At 37.3% G+C, this 18026-nt stretch overlaps 1 protein-coding gene across 2 annotated transcripts in view; it reads right to left on the reverse strand.

Moving 5' to 3' along the window:
- ddx10 (DEAD (Asp-Glu-Ala-Asp) box polypeptide 10) overlaps nt 1–18026 on the reverse strand; it is a 198265-nt gene that overhangs the window by 137320 nt on the left and 42919 nt on the right. Inside the window, exons 10-13 of one of the 2 annotated variants that reach the window (XM_072577456.1) lie at nt 16453–16554; nt 14582–14669; nt 13816–13904; nt 9508–9937 (exon numbers count right to left, since the gene is read on the reverse strand). In XM_072577456.1, coding sequence (XP_072433557.1) covers nt 9508–9937; nt 13816–13904; nt 14582–14669; nt 16453–16554 — 709 coding nt within the window. The remainder of the gene's footprint in view (nt 1–9507; nt 9938–13815; nt 13905–14581; nt 14670–16452; nt 16555–18026) is intronic. The other variant, XM_072577457.1, reaches the window with a different exon arrangement.

The raw sequence follows: 18026 nt of genomic DNA on the forward strand, positions 1-18026 counted from the left end.
AAGATCAGCCTGGAAAGGATAAACATGCAATCATAAACTTTCAACTGATAAGTGCAGGGATGAAGAGAAGGACTCAGTTGGAAAACTTAGTATAAATAGCCAGAAAATGAAAGGAAACAATGTAGCATGCAGTATTGAGATATTTTAAAATAATTAATAAGTTTAAGTTGAGTAAGCAAGTGAGGAATCCAATTATATTCCATTGTGGTTAGTTTCAGAATGGAAGAAAACCATATAGCTCAGGTCTCAAGGAAGGTTTATGGCTTTATCACTGTTTCATGGCTCAAGCTAATGTAAATTTTAGCTACATGTGAGAATTGTTTCAGGGTAAAACACTGATTTTTTTTTAAAAAAGGTATGGCTATGTTTTAAAATGGATATTTGTAACAAAATATCTAAACAGGCCGATGGATATATGTGTATACGAATATATCAATTACTTTGAAACGAAGTTCTGTCGTGAGTTTCAGTTATACTTGCTTTGGCCTTCTTAGGATGTATCAGCTGAGATATTAGATGTGACTGTTAATCGCCTGTTAATGCTTACATTGTATATTCTAAACTGACACATAACCCAAAACCAAAGGGGCCACGTATCTTGGTAAAGATTTATGAAATTGACAAGCTAAGTTGTCATAAAAGAGCTGATTTTACAAAGTGTCATTTTAAAGAATGAATCAAAAAAAAAGTGGTATCACTAATATGAACATTACTTTTAAAACAAAAAGCAGAAATGGTGCCTTTTGCTTAGACAATCCAAGATTTAGCATAAACTATTCACGTTCAAATAAGCCAATTAGAGCAGAAAATGTCTCTAACTATGCATGCAGCAGCAACTAGCAGAGCATAATAAGGATTCGTTTTTAATAAGTTGATTCATAATAAGGAAGACAGAGAACATGAGGTGAGCTTCAGTCAGCAAAATGAAAGAGCAGATCTGTGTCCAAACCAATCAGCGTCGCAAACTGACATTCTCAAGTGGATAGACTAAAAACCATTGATTCCAATAAATTTTATTTCTTTAGTATTTGTTCTGATAAATGTAATATTTTTTCTAAAACTTGTGGAAAGGTGTTTGTACTTAGAATGAGCATAAAACTAAACAAGACTAGTAGAATTTAAGACTGCGTTTGAAAGAGCCAATCTCTAATTGTAATTAACTTGGGCTCTACAATTAAGGTAAAGGGCACTCCAAAATCTTACAAGAATAACAAATCAGAAGTTGCTCTTTATGCACTTCACAGAGTCATAGAGTTGTACAACATGAAAACAGACCCTTCGGTCCGACCTGTCCATGCCGACCAGATATCCCAAACCAATCTATTCCCACCTGCCAGCACCTGGCCCATATCCCTCCAAACCCTTCCTATTCATATACCCATTGAAATGCCTCTTAAATGTTGCAATTGTACCAGCCTCCACCACTTCCTCTGGCAGCTCATTCCATACACATACCACCCTCTGCGTGAAAATGTTGCCTCTTGGGTTTCTCTTACATCTTCCCCGTCCCACCCTAAACTTATGCCCTCTATTTCTGGACTCCCCCACCCCAGGGAAAAGACTTTGTCTATTTATCCTATCCATGCCCCTCATCATTTTGTAAACCTCTATAAGGTCACCCCTCAGCCTCCAACGCTCCAGGGAAAACAGCCCCAGCCTGTTCAGCCTCTCCCTGTAGCTTAGATTCTACAACTCTTGGCAACATCCTTGTAAATCTTTTCTGAACCCTTTCAAGTTTCACAACATCTTTCTGATAGGATGGAGACCAGAACTGCACGCAATATTCTAACAGTGGCCAAACCAAAGTCCTGTACAGCTACAACATGACCTCCCAACTCTTGTACTCAATACTCTGACCAATAAACGAAAGCATACCAAATGCCTTCTTCACTATCCTATCTACCTGCAACTCCACTTTCAAGGAGCTATGAACCTGCACTCCAAGGTCTCTTTGTTCAGCAACACTGTCTAGAACCTTACCATTAAGTGTATAAGTCCTGCTAAGACTTGCTTTCCCAAAATGCAGTACCTCACATTTATCTGAATTAAACTCCATCTGCCACTTCTCAGCCCATTGGCCCATCTGGTCAAGATCCTGTTGTAATCTGAGGTAACCCTCTTCGCTGTCTACTACACCTCCAATTTTGATGTCATCTGCAAACTTACTAACTGCTCACATCCAAATCATTTATGTAAATGACAAAAAGTAGAGGAACCAGCACCGATCCTTGTGGCACTCCACTGGTCACAGGCCTCCAGTCTGAAAAACAACCCTCCACCCACCCTCTGTCTTCTACCTTTGAGCCAGTTCTGTATCCAAATGGCTAGTTCTCCCTGTATTCAATGAGACCTAACTTTGCTAATCAGGCTCCCATGGGGAACCTTGTCAAACACCTTACTGAAGTCCACATAGATCACATCTACTGCTCTGCCCTCATCAATCCTCTTTGTTACTTCCTCAAAAAACTCAATCAAGCCTTTAAGACATGATTTCCCATGCACAAAGCCACGCTGGCTATCCCTAATCAGTCCTTGCCTTTCCAAATACATGTACATCCTGTCCCTTAGGATTCCCTCCAACAACTTGCCCACCACCGGAGTCAGGCTCACTGGTCTATAGTTCCCTGGCTTGTCCTTACCACCTTTCTTAAATAGTGGCACCACATTAGCTAACCTCCAGTCTTCTCAGGGTAATGCCAGATTAAAACTGAAACAAAGCTTAGTAGTAAACTGTCAATCAATAACTGGTGCAACTTTCATGATAGTGGTCACTACCAAAATCTACTTGCCAACCAATCATTACTCTCCTCTTGTACTATACAAATGTTAGTTATCCCTTTAAATTCAGATTTTTGCGTACCATCCTTACAAATGCAAGCCAATAAATTTTTCAAATGTTTGTCTTTTTCAGCCATTAAGTTCTGTATTACCAAAACAACTAAAAGATGAAAAATGGAAATCAGGGAATTATAGAGCAGTTAATTTCACATTTCTGGTTGCCAATTTGCTCCAGTTTATAATTAAAAATTGGGCAAGTGAACTCCATGAGAATTCTCAGTTGATTAGTGTCTGCTAACATGGATTTGAGAAAGGCAGGTCAGACATAACAAATCTGATTGCATTTATTGAAATGGCGATTAAAGCAGTAGATAGGAGAATGCTGATCTCTTCACATTGCCATAAAAAACAGTTAGTTAAAACTGAAAGCAATGACCCAATTGGGAAACTGGCCGAGCAGAAGACAGAAATAGAGATAAGTGCAAGGGTATGTGTAGGGCCAACTATTCACCATAACTCTTAAATAACGGGACAGAAGTTCACATATTCAAATTGTCATAAACAATTGCAGAAATTATTAATAAGAATAATGGGAGTTCTGGCCTTTATATCTAAAGGGTTAAAGAACAAGGAAATACAAGTTCTACTTCAGCTATACGAAATCCTAGCTAAGCCACAACGAGAGTACTGAGAGCACCTTTGGACAACATCCTTAAGTATAAAGAGATGTTGGAGGGTGCGTAGCAATACACAGTATCGAAAAAGAAATCTTTTCTGCTGAGTGGCAAGTCAAGGACAAGGATGCATATATTAAATATTAGTCTAAATATTGTTGATGTCAATTGCAAAAAATGTGTACAGTACACACTATATTTTGGAATTGGATTTCAAAAATAGAGGCAGGTGGTTATGGGTCAGTTCAGTGAAGGTTTAGTTTTAAAATATCAGAAAGTCAATTCAGAACAATCTCCTAAATACACTAATTCCAAAGAAAGCACGTGACTGCAAGAAGTGTCCAGGAGAACTTGAGGCAAATAAAACACCAGTACTGTTTGGTTTATGACAAAGAGTATACTCAAAAGTAATTAGTGTAATTTTGAGTTGAGAACCAAAGTCTCAAAACTTTAGTTTAGAAGATGCTAAGTTCTGTTCAGAAGGTAGAACAGTTTCTCAAGTCAGTTCAGCAAAACTGGTCGCCTCATCAGAAGTGGCTTCTAGCCTGCGGAACTTCCAAGCCAGAGCATTTAGTTAAACATAGGTTAAGTTTTCAGAACTTTACGCTGTCAAAAATTATATGCCATCAGAATTGAGAGATGTTCCTGCCAGCAAACTCTGAAAAGGATCTTTTTTTAAAAAAAAACAAGACAATGCTCCAAGAAAAAGAATTTGGGAAACGTCAGTTATGCAAAGATTTAAAAAGCTGAGACAGAGGTGATATTTCTCTGGAATTGAACCCCTGTAATGAGTAGCATTGGGGAACAGGTAGAAACTTGATTTTTGTTTCAAATTATATTTTTACCTTTTTAGCTGTCTTCTACACAGCATTTTTTTTTCCTCACCTATTTTGTAAAACTTACAGCCTGTTGTGAAAGAATATCCGCAGCCTCGTGTGTGAATGTGCTTCAGTGATGAACCACCATGTTATCCAACTGCAAAAAATTAAACTAAGTTTCATTCCAGGATCTGACTTAGCCAGTAGTACCAGCAGCTGGGATCATATCACAATTTAATCCAGTGATGAAGGAATGGAGGTAACTCTCAATTCAAAATGGTATGCAACTTGGAGGACAATATGGTGCTGATCACATGTTATTGCAGTTCTTAGTGATAATGGTAGAGTAATCCAGAATTCCAGGATAATGCTCTGGGGACATCAGTTCTACTCCCATCATGGCAGCTGATGAAATCCAAATTCAGTTAATAAATCTGGAATATAAATCTAAAACTCAGTGATGGCGTTGATGTCAACCATCATTGATGGTAATTTTCTTGTAGTTTTTTTCTATTCAGGGGGATGAGGGAGAATTCCCTTCAAGAAGGGGGTGGTCTTGAATGCATGCACAGAAGTCCTCCTGGTTCACTGCCATCCTTTACGGAAGGAAAGCCACGACTCTAACCTGGTTTGGCCTTCATGTAATTCCAGTCTCACTGCGATATTACTGACATTTAACTGCCTTCTAAGAATACCTAGCATGCCAATCAATTCAAGGGTAATTTCATTCAGGAGATGGAGAACAGATGCAGGCCATGTTGGCAATGTCCACATCCTATAAAAGAATAAAGAAAAGAACTGCACTACATTAAAATCAGAAAGTGAATAGTAGTCAGTAATGAAAAAAGCTAACACAAACCAATTCATTCTTGCTGCTTAAGGTTTGCGATGCTATTGGTTACAATACAGTATTGACCAAACGATCACTGGAAATATTGGACTGGAACCCTTTGGACTGTTGACATAAGCTTTGCAAATTAAGAATGGAATACGTTTTATATCCAACTAACCTTAAATTTAAACATTTGGGGAAAAAAAAAGATAAACTATGAACAAGTTGGCAGAAGTTTTGTTTGGGAAACAGGATGATATACATTTTTTTTGCTTCAGATTGATATAATTAGGATTAGATTTCAGTCATTTTGACATAGTTCCCTCTAATAAAAAACTGCTTCATTGGTAGTGATTTCCTTATCAAAATAGTGTTGCATTCTGTTTACATTTACAGCAATTAATACCATTTCCACCATATATGTTTCTAGTATGCCTGTGCTTGCATTCAGCTTAATGTAGTAGCTCAGCTTTGAAATACAAGCCATAAGATTACAGATTTGAATAGAAATTTATGTAGTGTCTGCTCACACCTCTTAAATACTGCCTGCTAATATCTCTCAATTATGACAAAACACTTCACCAAAATTGATTTGCTTTGGAGTGACTGCCAATATATGGGTAAAAACAGGAATAAAAATAAGTTGCTTGACAAATTCATTTTAAATTTGATTTCCAGTTTTCAATATTAAGACTCCGAACTATGACTAGTAATTTCCCCCAACAATGAGAAAGAAACTTTGAGAAGATTATATGGTCACGCTTATTAAACTACTACTTCTCTCTATGTAAAATTACAAGCATTAATTTCAAGACTTCTCGTTTGGCTGCATTAATTGTGATTTCAAGCTCTGCATTTGAGTGCTTCCTCTCCTCTTCCAATTACTGGTAATGGAAATAGGACACGAAAGCTTCCATCTTGATGCTTACAGTTTGTGATATTAGTGGATATAGTGCAGTATTTGCAAACACCGTGGAAATACTGGATTTCACTTACCAATTCAGCAGCTTAAATGAGAGATGTTGCACCTTGGTAAGGAAAGCCAGGGCAGGACCCATACACTTAATGGTGGGAGTCTTCTGTTTCGAAGGGTCCAAATCATCTGCACCAACTAGATATCCTAAACTGATCTAAAGTTATAGTGTCATAGAGATATACAACACAGAAACAGACCCTTCGGTCCAACCCGTCCATGCCAACCAGATGATATCTCAACCTAATCTAGTCCCACCAGCCAGCACCTGGCCCACATCCCTATAGATCCATCTAGATGCCTTTTAAATGTTGCAATTGGATTATCCCCCCCCCCCCCCCCCCACCACTCCCTCTGGCAGCTCATTCCATATACCCTCTGTGTGAAAAAGTTGTCCCTTAGGTCTCTTTTACATCTTTCCCCTCTCACCGAAAACCTATGCCCTCTAGTCCCGCCCGAGGGAAAAGACTTTGTCTATTTACCCTATCCATGCCCCTCATGATTTTGTAAACCTCTATAAGGTCACCCCTCAGCCTCCAACGCTCCAGGGATAGTCCCATTTGCCTGCATTTGGCCCATATCCCTCCAAACCCTTCCTGTTAATGTATCCATCCAGATGCATTTTAAATCTTGTAATTGTACCAGCTTCCATTTCATCTGGTTGCTCATTCCATACATGCACCACCTTCTGCATGAAAAAGTTGCACCTCAGATCCCTTTCAAATCTTGTCAAACAAAGAGAACCAGGGGTGCAGGCTCACAGTTCCTTAAAAACAGAGTCACAGATCAACAGGGTGACTTTTGGCATGTTTGCCTTCATTGGTCCGTGCAGTGAGTATAAAAGAGTTGAGATGACATGTTGCAGCTGTACAGGACATTGGTGAGGCCACTTTTAGAATACTACTTTCAATTCTGATTCACTGCTATTGGAATATGTTGTTAAATTTGAACGGGTTCAAAAAAGGCTTACTAGGATGTTTGTGGGATAGAGGATTTGAGCTATAGAGAGAGACTGAATAGGCTAGGATATTTTCCCCTGAAGGGTCAGAGGCTGAGGGGTGACCTTATAGGGGCTTTAAAAAAATCATGAGGGATAAGGTAAGAGACGAAAGATTTGAAAGGAATCTGAAGTGTAACCTTTTCATGCAGAAGGTGCTGCATATATGCAACGAGCTGCAGAAGAAGTGGAGGCTGGTACAATGACAAGATTTAAAATACATCCAGATGGATACATGAACAGGAAGAATTTGGATGGATGTGGGCCAAATGCAGGTAAATGGGACGAGATCAGTTTAGGATATCTAGCTGGTGTGGACAATTTAGACGAAAGGGTCCGTTTCTGTGCTGTTTAACTTTATGACTCAATCATATCACACAAGGCTGCCTCCTCAATTTAGAATATACAGAAAGATACAATTAAGGCACAGAAGTAGGGCATTCAGCCTTTCATGCCGGTTTCACAATTCGTAAAATCATAGCTGATCAGGCTGTAACCTCAAATCGTCAGTCCTGTCCACCCCAATGATGTTTCATGCCCTTGCTTAACAAGTATCCATCCATAACAAACAAACCAGAAATTTGTAGAGAAGCTTGATCTTGAGTCCTGAAGCTAAGGTACCTAAGCAGAAGACAAAGTGCTGCTCCTCCAGCTTGCATGATGTACCTCACAGCCTTCCACACTCAACATCAAATTTAACCATTTCAGAGCAGGAACACCTCCTTCTCACATCTATTACCAACACCCCACAACCTGATGCCCTGTCATAAAATGGTTTGCTTTCAGCACAGCTAAGCTATTTTCAACTACTCAAGATGCCCACTATCACCTATCTTATCTTTGCTTCTTTCCTGGGTTACCATCAATAATCCCTTTGTATGCCTCCCTCTTTCACTTGCTTCATCTCCACTTATCCTTTTGCCCTATTCCCACTTCCTATCATCAGAATAATAACCACCTTTTGCAAGCTTTCAGTTCTAAAGAAAGGTCACTTAACCGGAAACATAAACTCTGCTTTCTCTCCATAGATGCAGCCAAACCTGCTAAGTTTCCCTAGCAATTTCGGTTTTTGTTTGTTTCAGATTTCTGGGCATCTGCAGTTCTTTTGTTTTACTGAAGTATCTATCCATCTCGGTCTTAGAAATGTTCAAACATTCTCTGCAATAAAAGAAAGAACAGCTAATGCTGGAAATCTAAAACAAAAATAGAAAAACAAGAATAAGCCAGCATGGATTTAAAGTGGTGTGCAAACAAAGAAAAGGAGAAAAATTTAGTCTCACAGTGAGTTGTTAGGGTATGGAATTCCTGGAAATGTGGTGGAGGCAGGTTCAACAGAGGAATTCAAGAGGGCATTGGATTTTCTTTTAGATAGTAGTAGGGGTATGAAGAAAGGCAGGTAATATACAAAGTGCCAACACAATGTGCCAAATGGTGGCCCCCTTCACTGTAATAATTGTTATTAAGGCAACTTGCTCAGTACAAGTATTAGTCTAGTAAATGCCTGAACTGCTTCCAACTCAATAACAGCCTTCTGCCAGTAGTGACCAGTACCATACACATTACTTCCAGCCCACCTAAAGTTTTTGTAAACAAGTCAACACCAAATTAACTTAAGACAGAAAAATTGCAATAAGTCACAGAGATGGGCTTACTTGGAAGATCAGTTCACACAAATAATACAATGTAGAGGAAACAACACCTCTCCCAGAAACTGTTAAAAATAAAGCAAAAATCTGACCCCAGAATAAAATAGTGACATTGCATTCATTCACGTCCACAAGTGGTTTGATAAAAATACTACAAACATGCGACCTCAAATGCTAGTTCACAGCCTTCTTAAAAAGGGGAATGCCTCAAACAGAAAAAAGACACGCAAGTTTAACTAAGTCGTTGAGGAATGTGACTATTTTAAAATTTGATATTTTTTAAGTCCTTCAAAAATATAAACAGTCAGGAAGGAAACAAAGACAGTTGGAGAGCATGTTTTGGGATATTCTGAAAAATCCTTTTTTTTAAACTTTCTGTTTTCACAAATGCTTAAAAATGTGTAAGTGGTCATTTTTCTCACAATGTTTCTTAATGCTATTTGAATAGTAGCTATAATCTTAACTTACTTATGTTGCTAAAGAGGTAAAAACAATGACTGCAGATGCTGGAAACCAGATTCTGGATTAGCGGTGCTGGAAGAGCACAGCAGTTCAGGCAGCATCCAAGTAGCTTCGTAATCGACGTTTCAGGCAAAAGCCCTTCCTCTGCTGCTTAGTAAAATTAACTAGCAACTAACCAACTACAAGAAATCTGCATAAAAGTTATACTAGCATAAACATGACTCAAGTACAGTTAAAAAACAGGAATCAGGAAATGCTAAATGTGTTAGACAAACATCTAATTTTATTCCTTTACCTTAATATGAAGGAAAACCTTATTGTACTTACCGTCATTTCTTCAGTGTCGAAGCCAAAAACATTCCACTGTTTCACTGTAAGCAAGTCAAGTTCATCATTGTCATCATCATCATCATCAAAAAACTGAAGCGTGACTGTTCCTTCATCCTTCTCAACTCCAGCATTTTGGTCTCTTGGATCTCCATCTTCACTAGCTTCTTGGTTTTTATCATACACACTTCCCTCAACAGCTTTTTCATCTTCAGTTTTCTCACTGGTCTCCATTTGGGAAGAGGGTTTGTGCTCCCCAAACCGAGTCTTAAAATCTTCCAATTCCTCATCAGTATCTGAAGCATCTTCCAGCAAACTTCCAGCCACATTATCGGTACTTTGTGCTACAACTCCTGCGCAAGGTACCTGGTTCCCTTTTAGTGCTTTTTGAAGAAATCTAATTCGAGGAGCTAACGCAAGGCCTAGGGAGCTGCAATGAAAATAGATTTTACGTTTTTAAACAATTTACATAGAAATACATAAAATATATAGCACATACAGGGGTGGCACGGTGGTTCAGTGGTTAGCATTACTGCCTCATGGCGCCAGGGACCTGGGTTTGATTCCAACCTCGGGCGACTGTCTGTGTGGAGTTTGCACATTCTCCCCATGTTTGCACGGGTTTCCTCCCAGAATCCAAAGATGTGCGTGTCAGGTGAACTGGCCATGCTAAGTTGCCCATAGTGTTAGATGCATTAGTCAGGGGTAAATGTAGGGGAATAGGTCTGGGTGGGTTACTCTTCAGAGGATCGGTGTGGACTTGTTGGGCCAAAAGGGCCTGTTTCCACACTGTAGGGAATCTAACCTATATACAATGCACCCAGACAAATCCATCCATACCGGCATTTATACTCCACTCTAGCTTCTTCCTTCATTAAAATGTATCAGGATAATACTCTATTCTTTCTTTCTCATGGACTTATCCAACCACCTTTTAAATGAATTTATATTATTTACTTCAGCCACATTCTTCAGCGACAACTTCAACATTCTCAACTTTCTTTGGGTAAAGGCATTTCATCCTAACTTTCCATTTGGTTTCTTGGAGGCTATCCTACATCCACAGCCTTTATGATGATATTTGTCCTCCCAAACCAAAAAATACACTTTCTGTCTGTTGTTTATTTTTGTCTGTTTCTCAATTTTGAAGACCTTGATCAGGTTTTCTCTCAGCCTTCTTGTTTCTGTCAAACAGTGCACCTGACTATTTGTCCTTTCCTGGATCGGTATAAACTTATTATGTAGTCGCATTCCAGCTAATCTTTTTTGCAACTTCTTCTATGTTTCTATACCCCTTTCCCAATGGAAATCAGAACTGCACAGTACTTAAAGCATGTGAACAAAATATCAAATGTATAAGTAATTCAACAAAACTTAGAGTTGTATAAAATAAAAATATCCATCACATCCATCAACTCTACATCTTTGCAAATACCCGCTTCTAGCCTTTCAGTTCCTCAGCATAAAATTCTCGTCCGACGCTCCAGTACAGTATTGAAGACACACGTGGGAGCTGTTTTCAGATGAGACATTCAACCAAGACCTGTCTCATTTACTTGTAAGAGACCTAGAAATGCTACCTGACTGGTCAAATATATTCACAATCTTTGTTCCTTCAATTTACTTTGAAATTAGACTTCAAATACTCCGCTGTTCAGAATGTTGAGGTTGCAACTTCTTTCCATTTTTCCCAAAATGTAGGTCAGGTAAATGTTTAGCTAACATTTATCCACTCAGAACTAAACAATAACTATAACATTTCCGAGGATATCATAAACAAGGAAGAACAATAGAATTTACAGTCGGCTTAATACACTATAATCAATGTATCAATCTGAACAAATGGATTACTTATTCCCTGTAGCATATTCTCACAGGATTTGTAAACGTTACACATTTTATCAAAAGTACTGAATTTTAAGTATACAAAATGTTTTATAGCAACATCAATTCTTTAACTTTCCACTACCAATTTGCTTTACTATATGAACTATCACCTAGCTGATGTCTTCATAACCTCAAATCATTTACATTGCCTGGTGCCCAATTTTCCTAGGTTTGAACTTGCAGCTAAAGTCTCGCTATTGAGAGATACATAAGATAATTATGGCTATGCCAGCAAAAATGAATGCTATCAATTTACCAATCTTCTACCATTCAATTCTCCTCACAAACATCAGAACCTAAAATGGCAGGGAAGCAAATTCAACAATAAATAACTACATGGATAAATAAATACATTCTCTCAGCAAAGTAAACCGAAAGAAAATGTTGTAAATACTATTCATGCATTCTACATTGATAGTGTCATGTAAGCATACTGCTACTTCAATTTTTTCTGCTGGTAAAACGGGAAAGAGGAATAACTAATTTCTGTTTTTCAAAATGGCCTAAGTCACATACTGGTGTACCAAGTGCAGATATAACAATCAGTTATATGAGTTACAGATCAAACAAAAGAATAATAGCTTTCTGATGATACCAAATATGGAATCCTAGCAAACAACAAAGAATTGGGCAGTTGGTAAGATTCTTGGTAGTGTGGATGAGCAGACAGATCTCAGTGTCCATGTGTGTAGATCATTGCAAGTTGCCACCCAGGTTGATAGGGTTTTTAAGGTGCTTGGTGTGTCAGCTTTTATTGGTAGAGGCATTGAGTTTCAGGGCCATGGAGGTCATGTTGCAGCTGTACAAAACTATAGTGCAGCCGCACTTGGAGTATTCTGTACAGTTTGGGTCAGCGCATTATAGGAAGGATGAAGAAGCATTGTAAAGGGTGCAGAGGAGATTTACCAGGATGTTGTCTGGTATGGAGGGAAGGTCTTATGTAAGAAGGCTGAGAGACTTGAGGCTGTTTTCATTAGAGAGAGGGAAAAGATTGAGGAGTGACTTAATAAAAGCATACAAGATGATCAGAGGATTAGATAGTGTGGACAGTGAGAGCCTTTTTCCTCAGAAGGGGATGGATAGCATGAGGACACATAGCTTTAAATTGAAGGGTGATAGATACAGGATAGATGTCAGACGTAGGTTCTTTGCTCAGAGAGTAGTAAGGATGTGGAACACTCAGCCTGCAACTGAAGTAGACTCGCCAACTTTATGGGCATTTACAAACAATACTGACAATAGTGGAATAGTGTAGGTTAGATGGGCTTCAGATTGGTTTCACTGGTCAGTGCAACATGGAGGGCCGAAGGGCCTGTCCTGCGCTGTAATGTTTTATGTTCTAAGAATGTATAAAATACACAGATGCATGAATGTGTAAGTGGAGTGAAACAGGAGACAACAAAAGAAAATATACCCAACATAATATTACAATTGCAGTAATGGAACAGAAAGACCTAGGTGGAAAAGGACACATAAAAAGAAAATGTAGTTCTGGAATTTCATGCATCAGTGTATTTAGCATATAAGCAAAGCTGTCTTGTTAAATTTCTACAAGACATCGATTCAGCCACAAATGTCCTAGACATTCAAATAGGGAAGGATGTCAGTGCTGTGGAAATGATAATGGAGATTCACTACAATTTATAAAGGAAAAAGAAATTATACAGAAAGTCACTTTATGATTAAAGTGGGTTAAGTAAGAAGGTTTCAAGATTGTGAAAAAGTTTGTAAATTTAAATAAAATATTATTTCTGCTGGTTGGTAAATTGGTAATGGGGACACAGACTGAAGATTAACATCACAGGGAGGGTTGGGAGATTGTGATTGCTAGGATCAAAATATATTTTTCCATGACCATTCCTATTACTACAACCTCTTTCTAAACTTTCTGACACAAAAAGCACAATCATAAACTGCAAGGCCTTACCTCTCATCCTACCCACTCACCAAAATCATGACAACTGGTTCCCACAACATAAACCATTCCTCTATAGTGTACACCTAATTCATTCACTGGAATGATAGATGTCTGTTAAAAACATAACTTATTTTTAACCAACAGAAAGCTTCAGATTTATTACAAAAGTAGCAGGCCATAGAGGAAGATGAAGGAGGAAAATAGGTAAAAATAGTTTCAAAATACTGCTACACTAAAATGGAAGCACAAATCATACTAACTAATAAAGATTCAACCTCAATCTTGTACAAAAAAAAAACATTAAGCTGTACAAGATCAATCTGCAAGTGAAATTTAAATTTCTGCAGAAGAAACACTTAACCCTAACTGTGTTCACCTCTAGGTGACATTCAATATGTGGTGTTGTCATTTGTAGCTGAATTTGGTCACATTTTGTTCCAGATAATGATACAGGCCACTTTTTGCCTATCTGCAACACAAGACAAACTCAAAGTATCACTTACAATGCATATTCCTTCAGTGGCATTGAGAAAACATCAAAGACATCTTTGTTCTTCATAAGGTAAACTGAACGGATATAGGACACATAGCACTGCAATAAAGCAAATATTTCAGACTTTATAAACAAATTACAAAATAACAACATAATTAGAACAACTAAGACTTCAATAGACTTAAAAGGATGATTTAGGAATTAAAAATAAAAACCGAAGTCCCTTTGACAAACAGAATTATGGGAAAACCCCTTAATACAAAGCTTCTCATTCCTTCCCTCCTACGTTAAAGACCAGGTGTGAAAAGGATGGAAAGTTCTGGGCTCAGAACATCATCATGACAACACTACAACAAGGCCCACAACATCCATCAACCCACCTTTCAAGCATACTTTTGTCAAAGATATGGTATGAGATATGGTATGAGCATGCTGCAGTGGCCACAAACACTAAGGCTCGATGTCTTCTGGATAGTTTTTGTCCCCCCTTGATCATAAGCTTACGAAAATTAGGCTGATGACAAAATGACACAGTTTTAAGCTAATGAAGCAACTTTGTGTGTTGTTCAAGGACACAACAAATCCGATTATCAAAGAGTAAGCTAATTATTAGTATAATTCCAATGACACGAGAGAGAGCGTGAAAGAGAGAAAGTGAGTGAAAAAGAGAAAAAAAAACTGGCAATTGACTGTATCCCTTAATGTGTTTACACAGACGAATGAAAAGTGTTAACAGTATACTTATAGTTGAAATGATCAGAAATCAAAAGACTCACTCGTTGTGCTCGTTCTTTCAGCTCTAGCTCTTGGGCTAAAAAAGCTTCCAGCTTCGCCTGAACATTTATTAATTTTCGTGGATTTATTCTGTTGAAAATGATTAAATAAATTATTTTTTAATTTGCTAACAACCCACTAAATCTTCAACAAAAATATTAGATGCCTATAAACTTAGCAGATGCAAAATCAATAGAGTCAAAGAGAAGATTCCAATTAAATTTTGAATTTTGCAATTAGTATAAGGACTGACAATAACAGCAGCAATTTAGAAGATCTGGGCACAAAATATATATTTTGGTCAGTTTTAGCACTAAGTATGTGCTGCTTCACTGAAAATGAAAAATCTCAATTTTCAGCATGTTGAGATGAAACACAAAAGGAGAATAGATTTAGAGAGGAGAAGAAAGACCATTTTCTTTCAAGGTTATCCTGATCCTTCACCCTGGATAACATACATCTATTTTCATTGTTCAATTATCCACAAGCACATGATAATAAATGTATGATCTATGATGTCAGCACAGGGTAAAGAGCTAAAGATTAAGGAATGCAATTTGAGAGATTAATGGAATGGCAATGTTTTAGGGAGGGAATTTCACAACTCAAGGTATGGACAGCCAGAGGTACAAAGTTGTAAGTGGCCAGAATTAAAGAACAGAGATCTCAGACGTTTGTTGAGCAAGGGCAAAGAGGAATAAGGTTATGGAGTTCTTTTAAACACAAGGATTGAGAATCCACTGTTGGATCAAAAGCCAATGAACAAAGGGATGCTGGGGCAACAAGACTTGGCAACTGTTACATAATGGGTAACAAAGCATTGGATAAATTTTAGCTTATGGAAGAACACTGGAAAATTTGGAACAGAAAGATAACTGAAGCACAAAACCCAACCGGGGCAGAGATGCATACAAGGAGAAGTAGCTGACCTTTATGAAAGAGGAGATAATGTGTTTGATTTTCAGTTCGGTGTAAAATGGGAGGGGCTCAGTTTGGATCAATCACACATCTGCATAAATTACATAATCAGCAAATTTAATAGCAAAATAAACAAATAATATTGTATAACTCAAAGTGATCTCATCACATCAATTGATCAAGACCAAATATTTATAAGCTATCGCTCCAGCAGATTTTATACCTAAAAAGTTTGGAAAATCTCTAATCTAAGAGGGCTCCTGCCAAAGGAAACAATAGGAAATTTGACAAACATCTCAAATGGTGTGCAACTAGACTGTACTGCCTTATTTTAGGAATATCTCTCTGCACTCTCCACCTGCTAAAATCTTTTGTATCAATCAAACTGAAACAATCAGACTCAAGGAACCTCTCAGCTCAGCACCATCTCATGAAATCTGCTTCAGCGTGGTGAAACAACTACAGAAAACCTAAGTAATGCTTCAGATTTGGAAAGAAACAAATGAGTACTACCAAGACTACATGAATTTAAACTTGGAGGTAATTTTAAACTGCATATTTTATTTAGCATTCCATGTGTGAATCCATAACAATGAGGATGATGAATTCCAAACTTATTTCAGATTTCCGTTTGAATGATAATGCAGCTTTTGTGACCCCACTTGGAAGATGCTATATTCACAATAGCATACTTATCAACATCTCGAGCCTTTTTCTTACAAAACAAATTGCTTCCTCGCCATGTGCAAACATCAATCTCTAAAATTTAAAAATAAATCCCAAAACCAGAATTATCAAAACTACGTCAGCAAACATCCATTTTTGAAACATTTCAAAGAAAGATCAATTTAACACCATTTTAGGTGGTGCAAATATTTATATATCATCTTATAATAGCCAAGTAGAATCACAGCCACAGTTTAGTTCTTGACCTTAATAAACTAAAAAAAATTACTTTATTTTATTGACGGGGATTTTTTTCTCCTCCAGCTGTTTCACCATGGCTTTCTCTTCAGATGGAAGTAATACTAACAATGCTTCACCACCTTCCTTGTACCTAAAATATTAAGCAGACATTGTGTTCAAATAATAATCTATACTTAGACTCACATCAACTGAATATCATAAACCAAAACAGCAACAATTAAAAAAAGTTTATCCTCTCCATCTCCCTTCTTACAAGTTAAAAAATGTGTTTATTTATAATGCACCTTATCAGGTCCAAGACACTCAAAGAACTTTACAAAAATAACATTTCTACTATTATCTGCTCTTCAATTTAATCAGCAGCCCATTAAATAATTAAAACCAAAGGCAAAGAACACAGCTAAATGGCATAAATTATTTTTGACATTAGTCTTACTACAAAACTGCAAATATTTCCAATGGGTTGGATCAACTCTGCTCATGCCAAGTTTCATAGAATAATGGCTATTTGGGCATTCCACAGTTTTAAACTAACAGAAGTGCCCACAGTTTAGTCATTTCAGTGGTCTGGGAGATAATATTGCAGTTTAATATAATTCAATTATTCCTCACTGAATCAAAGCTTTAAGACTGACTGAATGATCTGTCTTTAGGATCATGAGTTCATGTAAAAGGTAAACTATTTATTATACAATGCCACTATATTAGAGGTTCAGTGAAGGATAACAGGTAAATGCTAGAATGTCTCAGACTACAAAGAGAAACATTGCAGGCACTCAGTTTTGTCAAATGATCTTAAACACCAACACTTTCAGGTACACAAACAGACAATTACAAAAGTCACAAAGTATATTCAAAGAAAGGCAGACATTTTCACAGAATAAAATTGTGACTGATAATGAAATAAGTATGCAAAAACAAATCACATCTATGATCACAGCAATATCCATCACAGAACAGGAAAATAAAACTCAATTTTATCTGTGAAAAGCAGTTCAAAGAATCCTCTTTATTTGCAAAAAAGAAAACATTGACGTTATTAACCATACCTGTTAGCGGAAATAAAAACTGACAAAATTTCTTCAAATGTTGGCGAGAGAACTTAAGTGAAGCTTTACTGCTAGAGGTTCTAAATACCTGGTAGCTACCTTAATTATTCCTCAACTTCTTTTCAAAATAAGTTACAAACTTAAATCTTGAAATAATTCTCTTTTTTCCCCTAACTGAGGAAAGTATCCACAAATTATTTAACACAATAAAATGAAAATACCGGATTCAAGATCGATCTCCTGCAGTACATTCATGTTACAAATTTAGCTTTCATTCACTAAACCTGATGCAAAATGTATGATTGATCCAAACTGTGTCCAATACTTTGCTGGACCAGTAAAATTCCTGACTTTTGACAAAGGCTATATTTGCATTAATTAATTATACTGGTGCGAAGAAAAACGCAAAACATGTTGGCAAGCAGGTCAACCAAGCTCATGCAGCAGGAGGCTAAAAACATGCTGAATAAAATAGAATTGCTGTCTGATTTATGCTAAGAAACAGCATGCAATTAGGTGGAAACAGTAAATAAAGTATCTGTCAAATCAAGTT

This window comes from Chiloscyllium punctatum, chromosome 9 (genome assembly GCF_047496795.1).
Source record: "Chiloscyllium punctatum isolate Juve2018m chromosome 9, sChiPun1.3, whole genome shotgun sequence".
Classification (NCBI taxonomy): domain Eukaryota; kingdom Metazoa; phylum Chordata; class Chondrichthyes; order Orectolobiformes; family Hemiscylliidae; genus Chiloscyllium; species Chiloscyllium punctatum.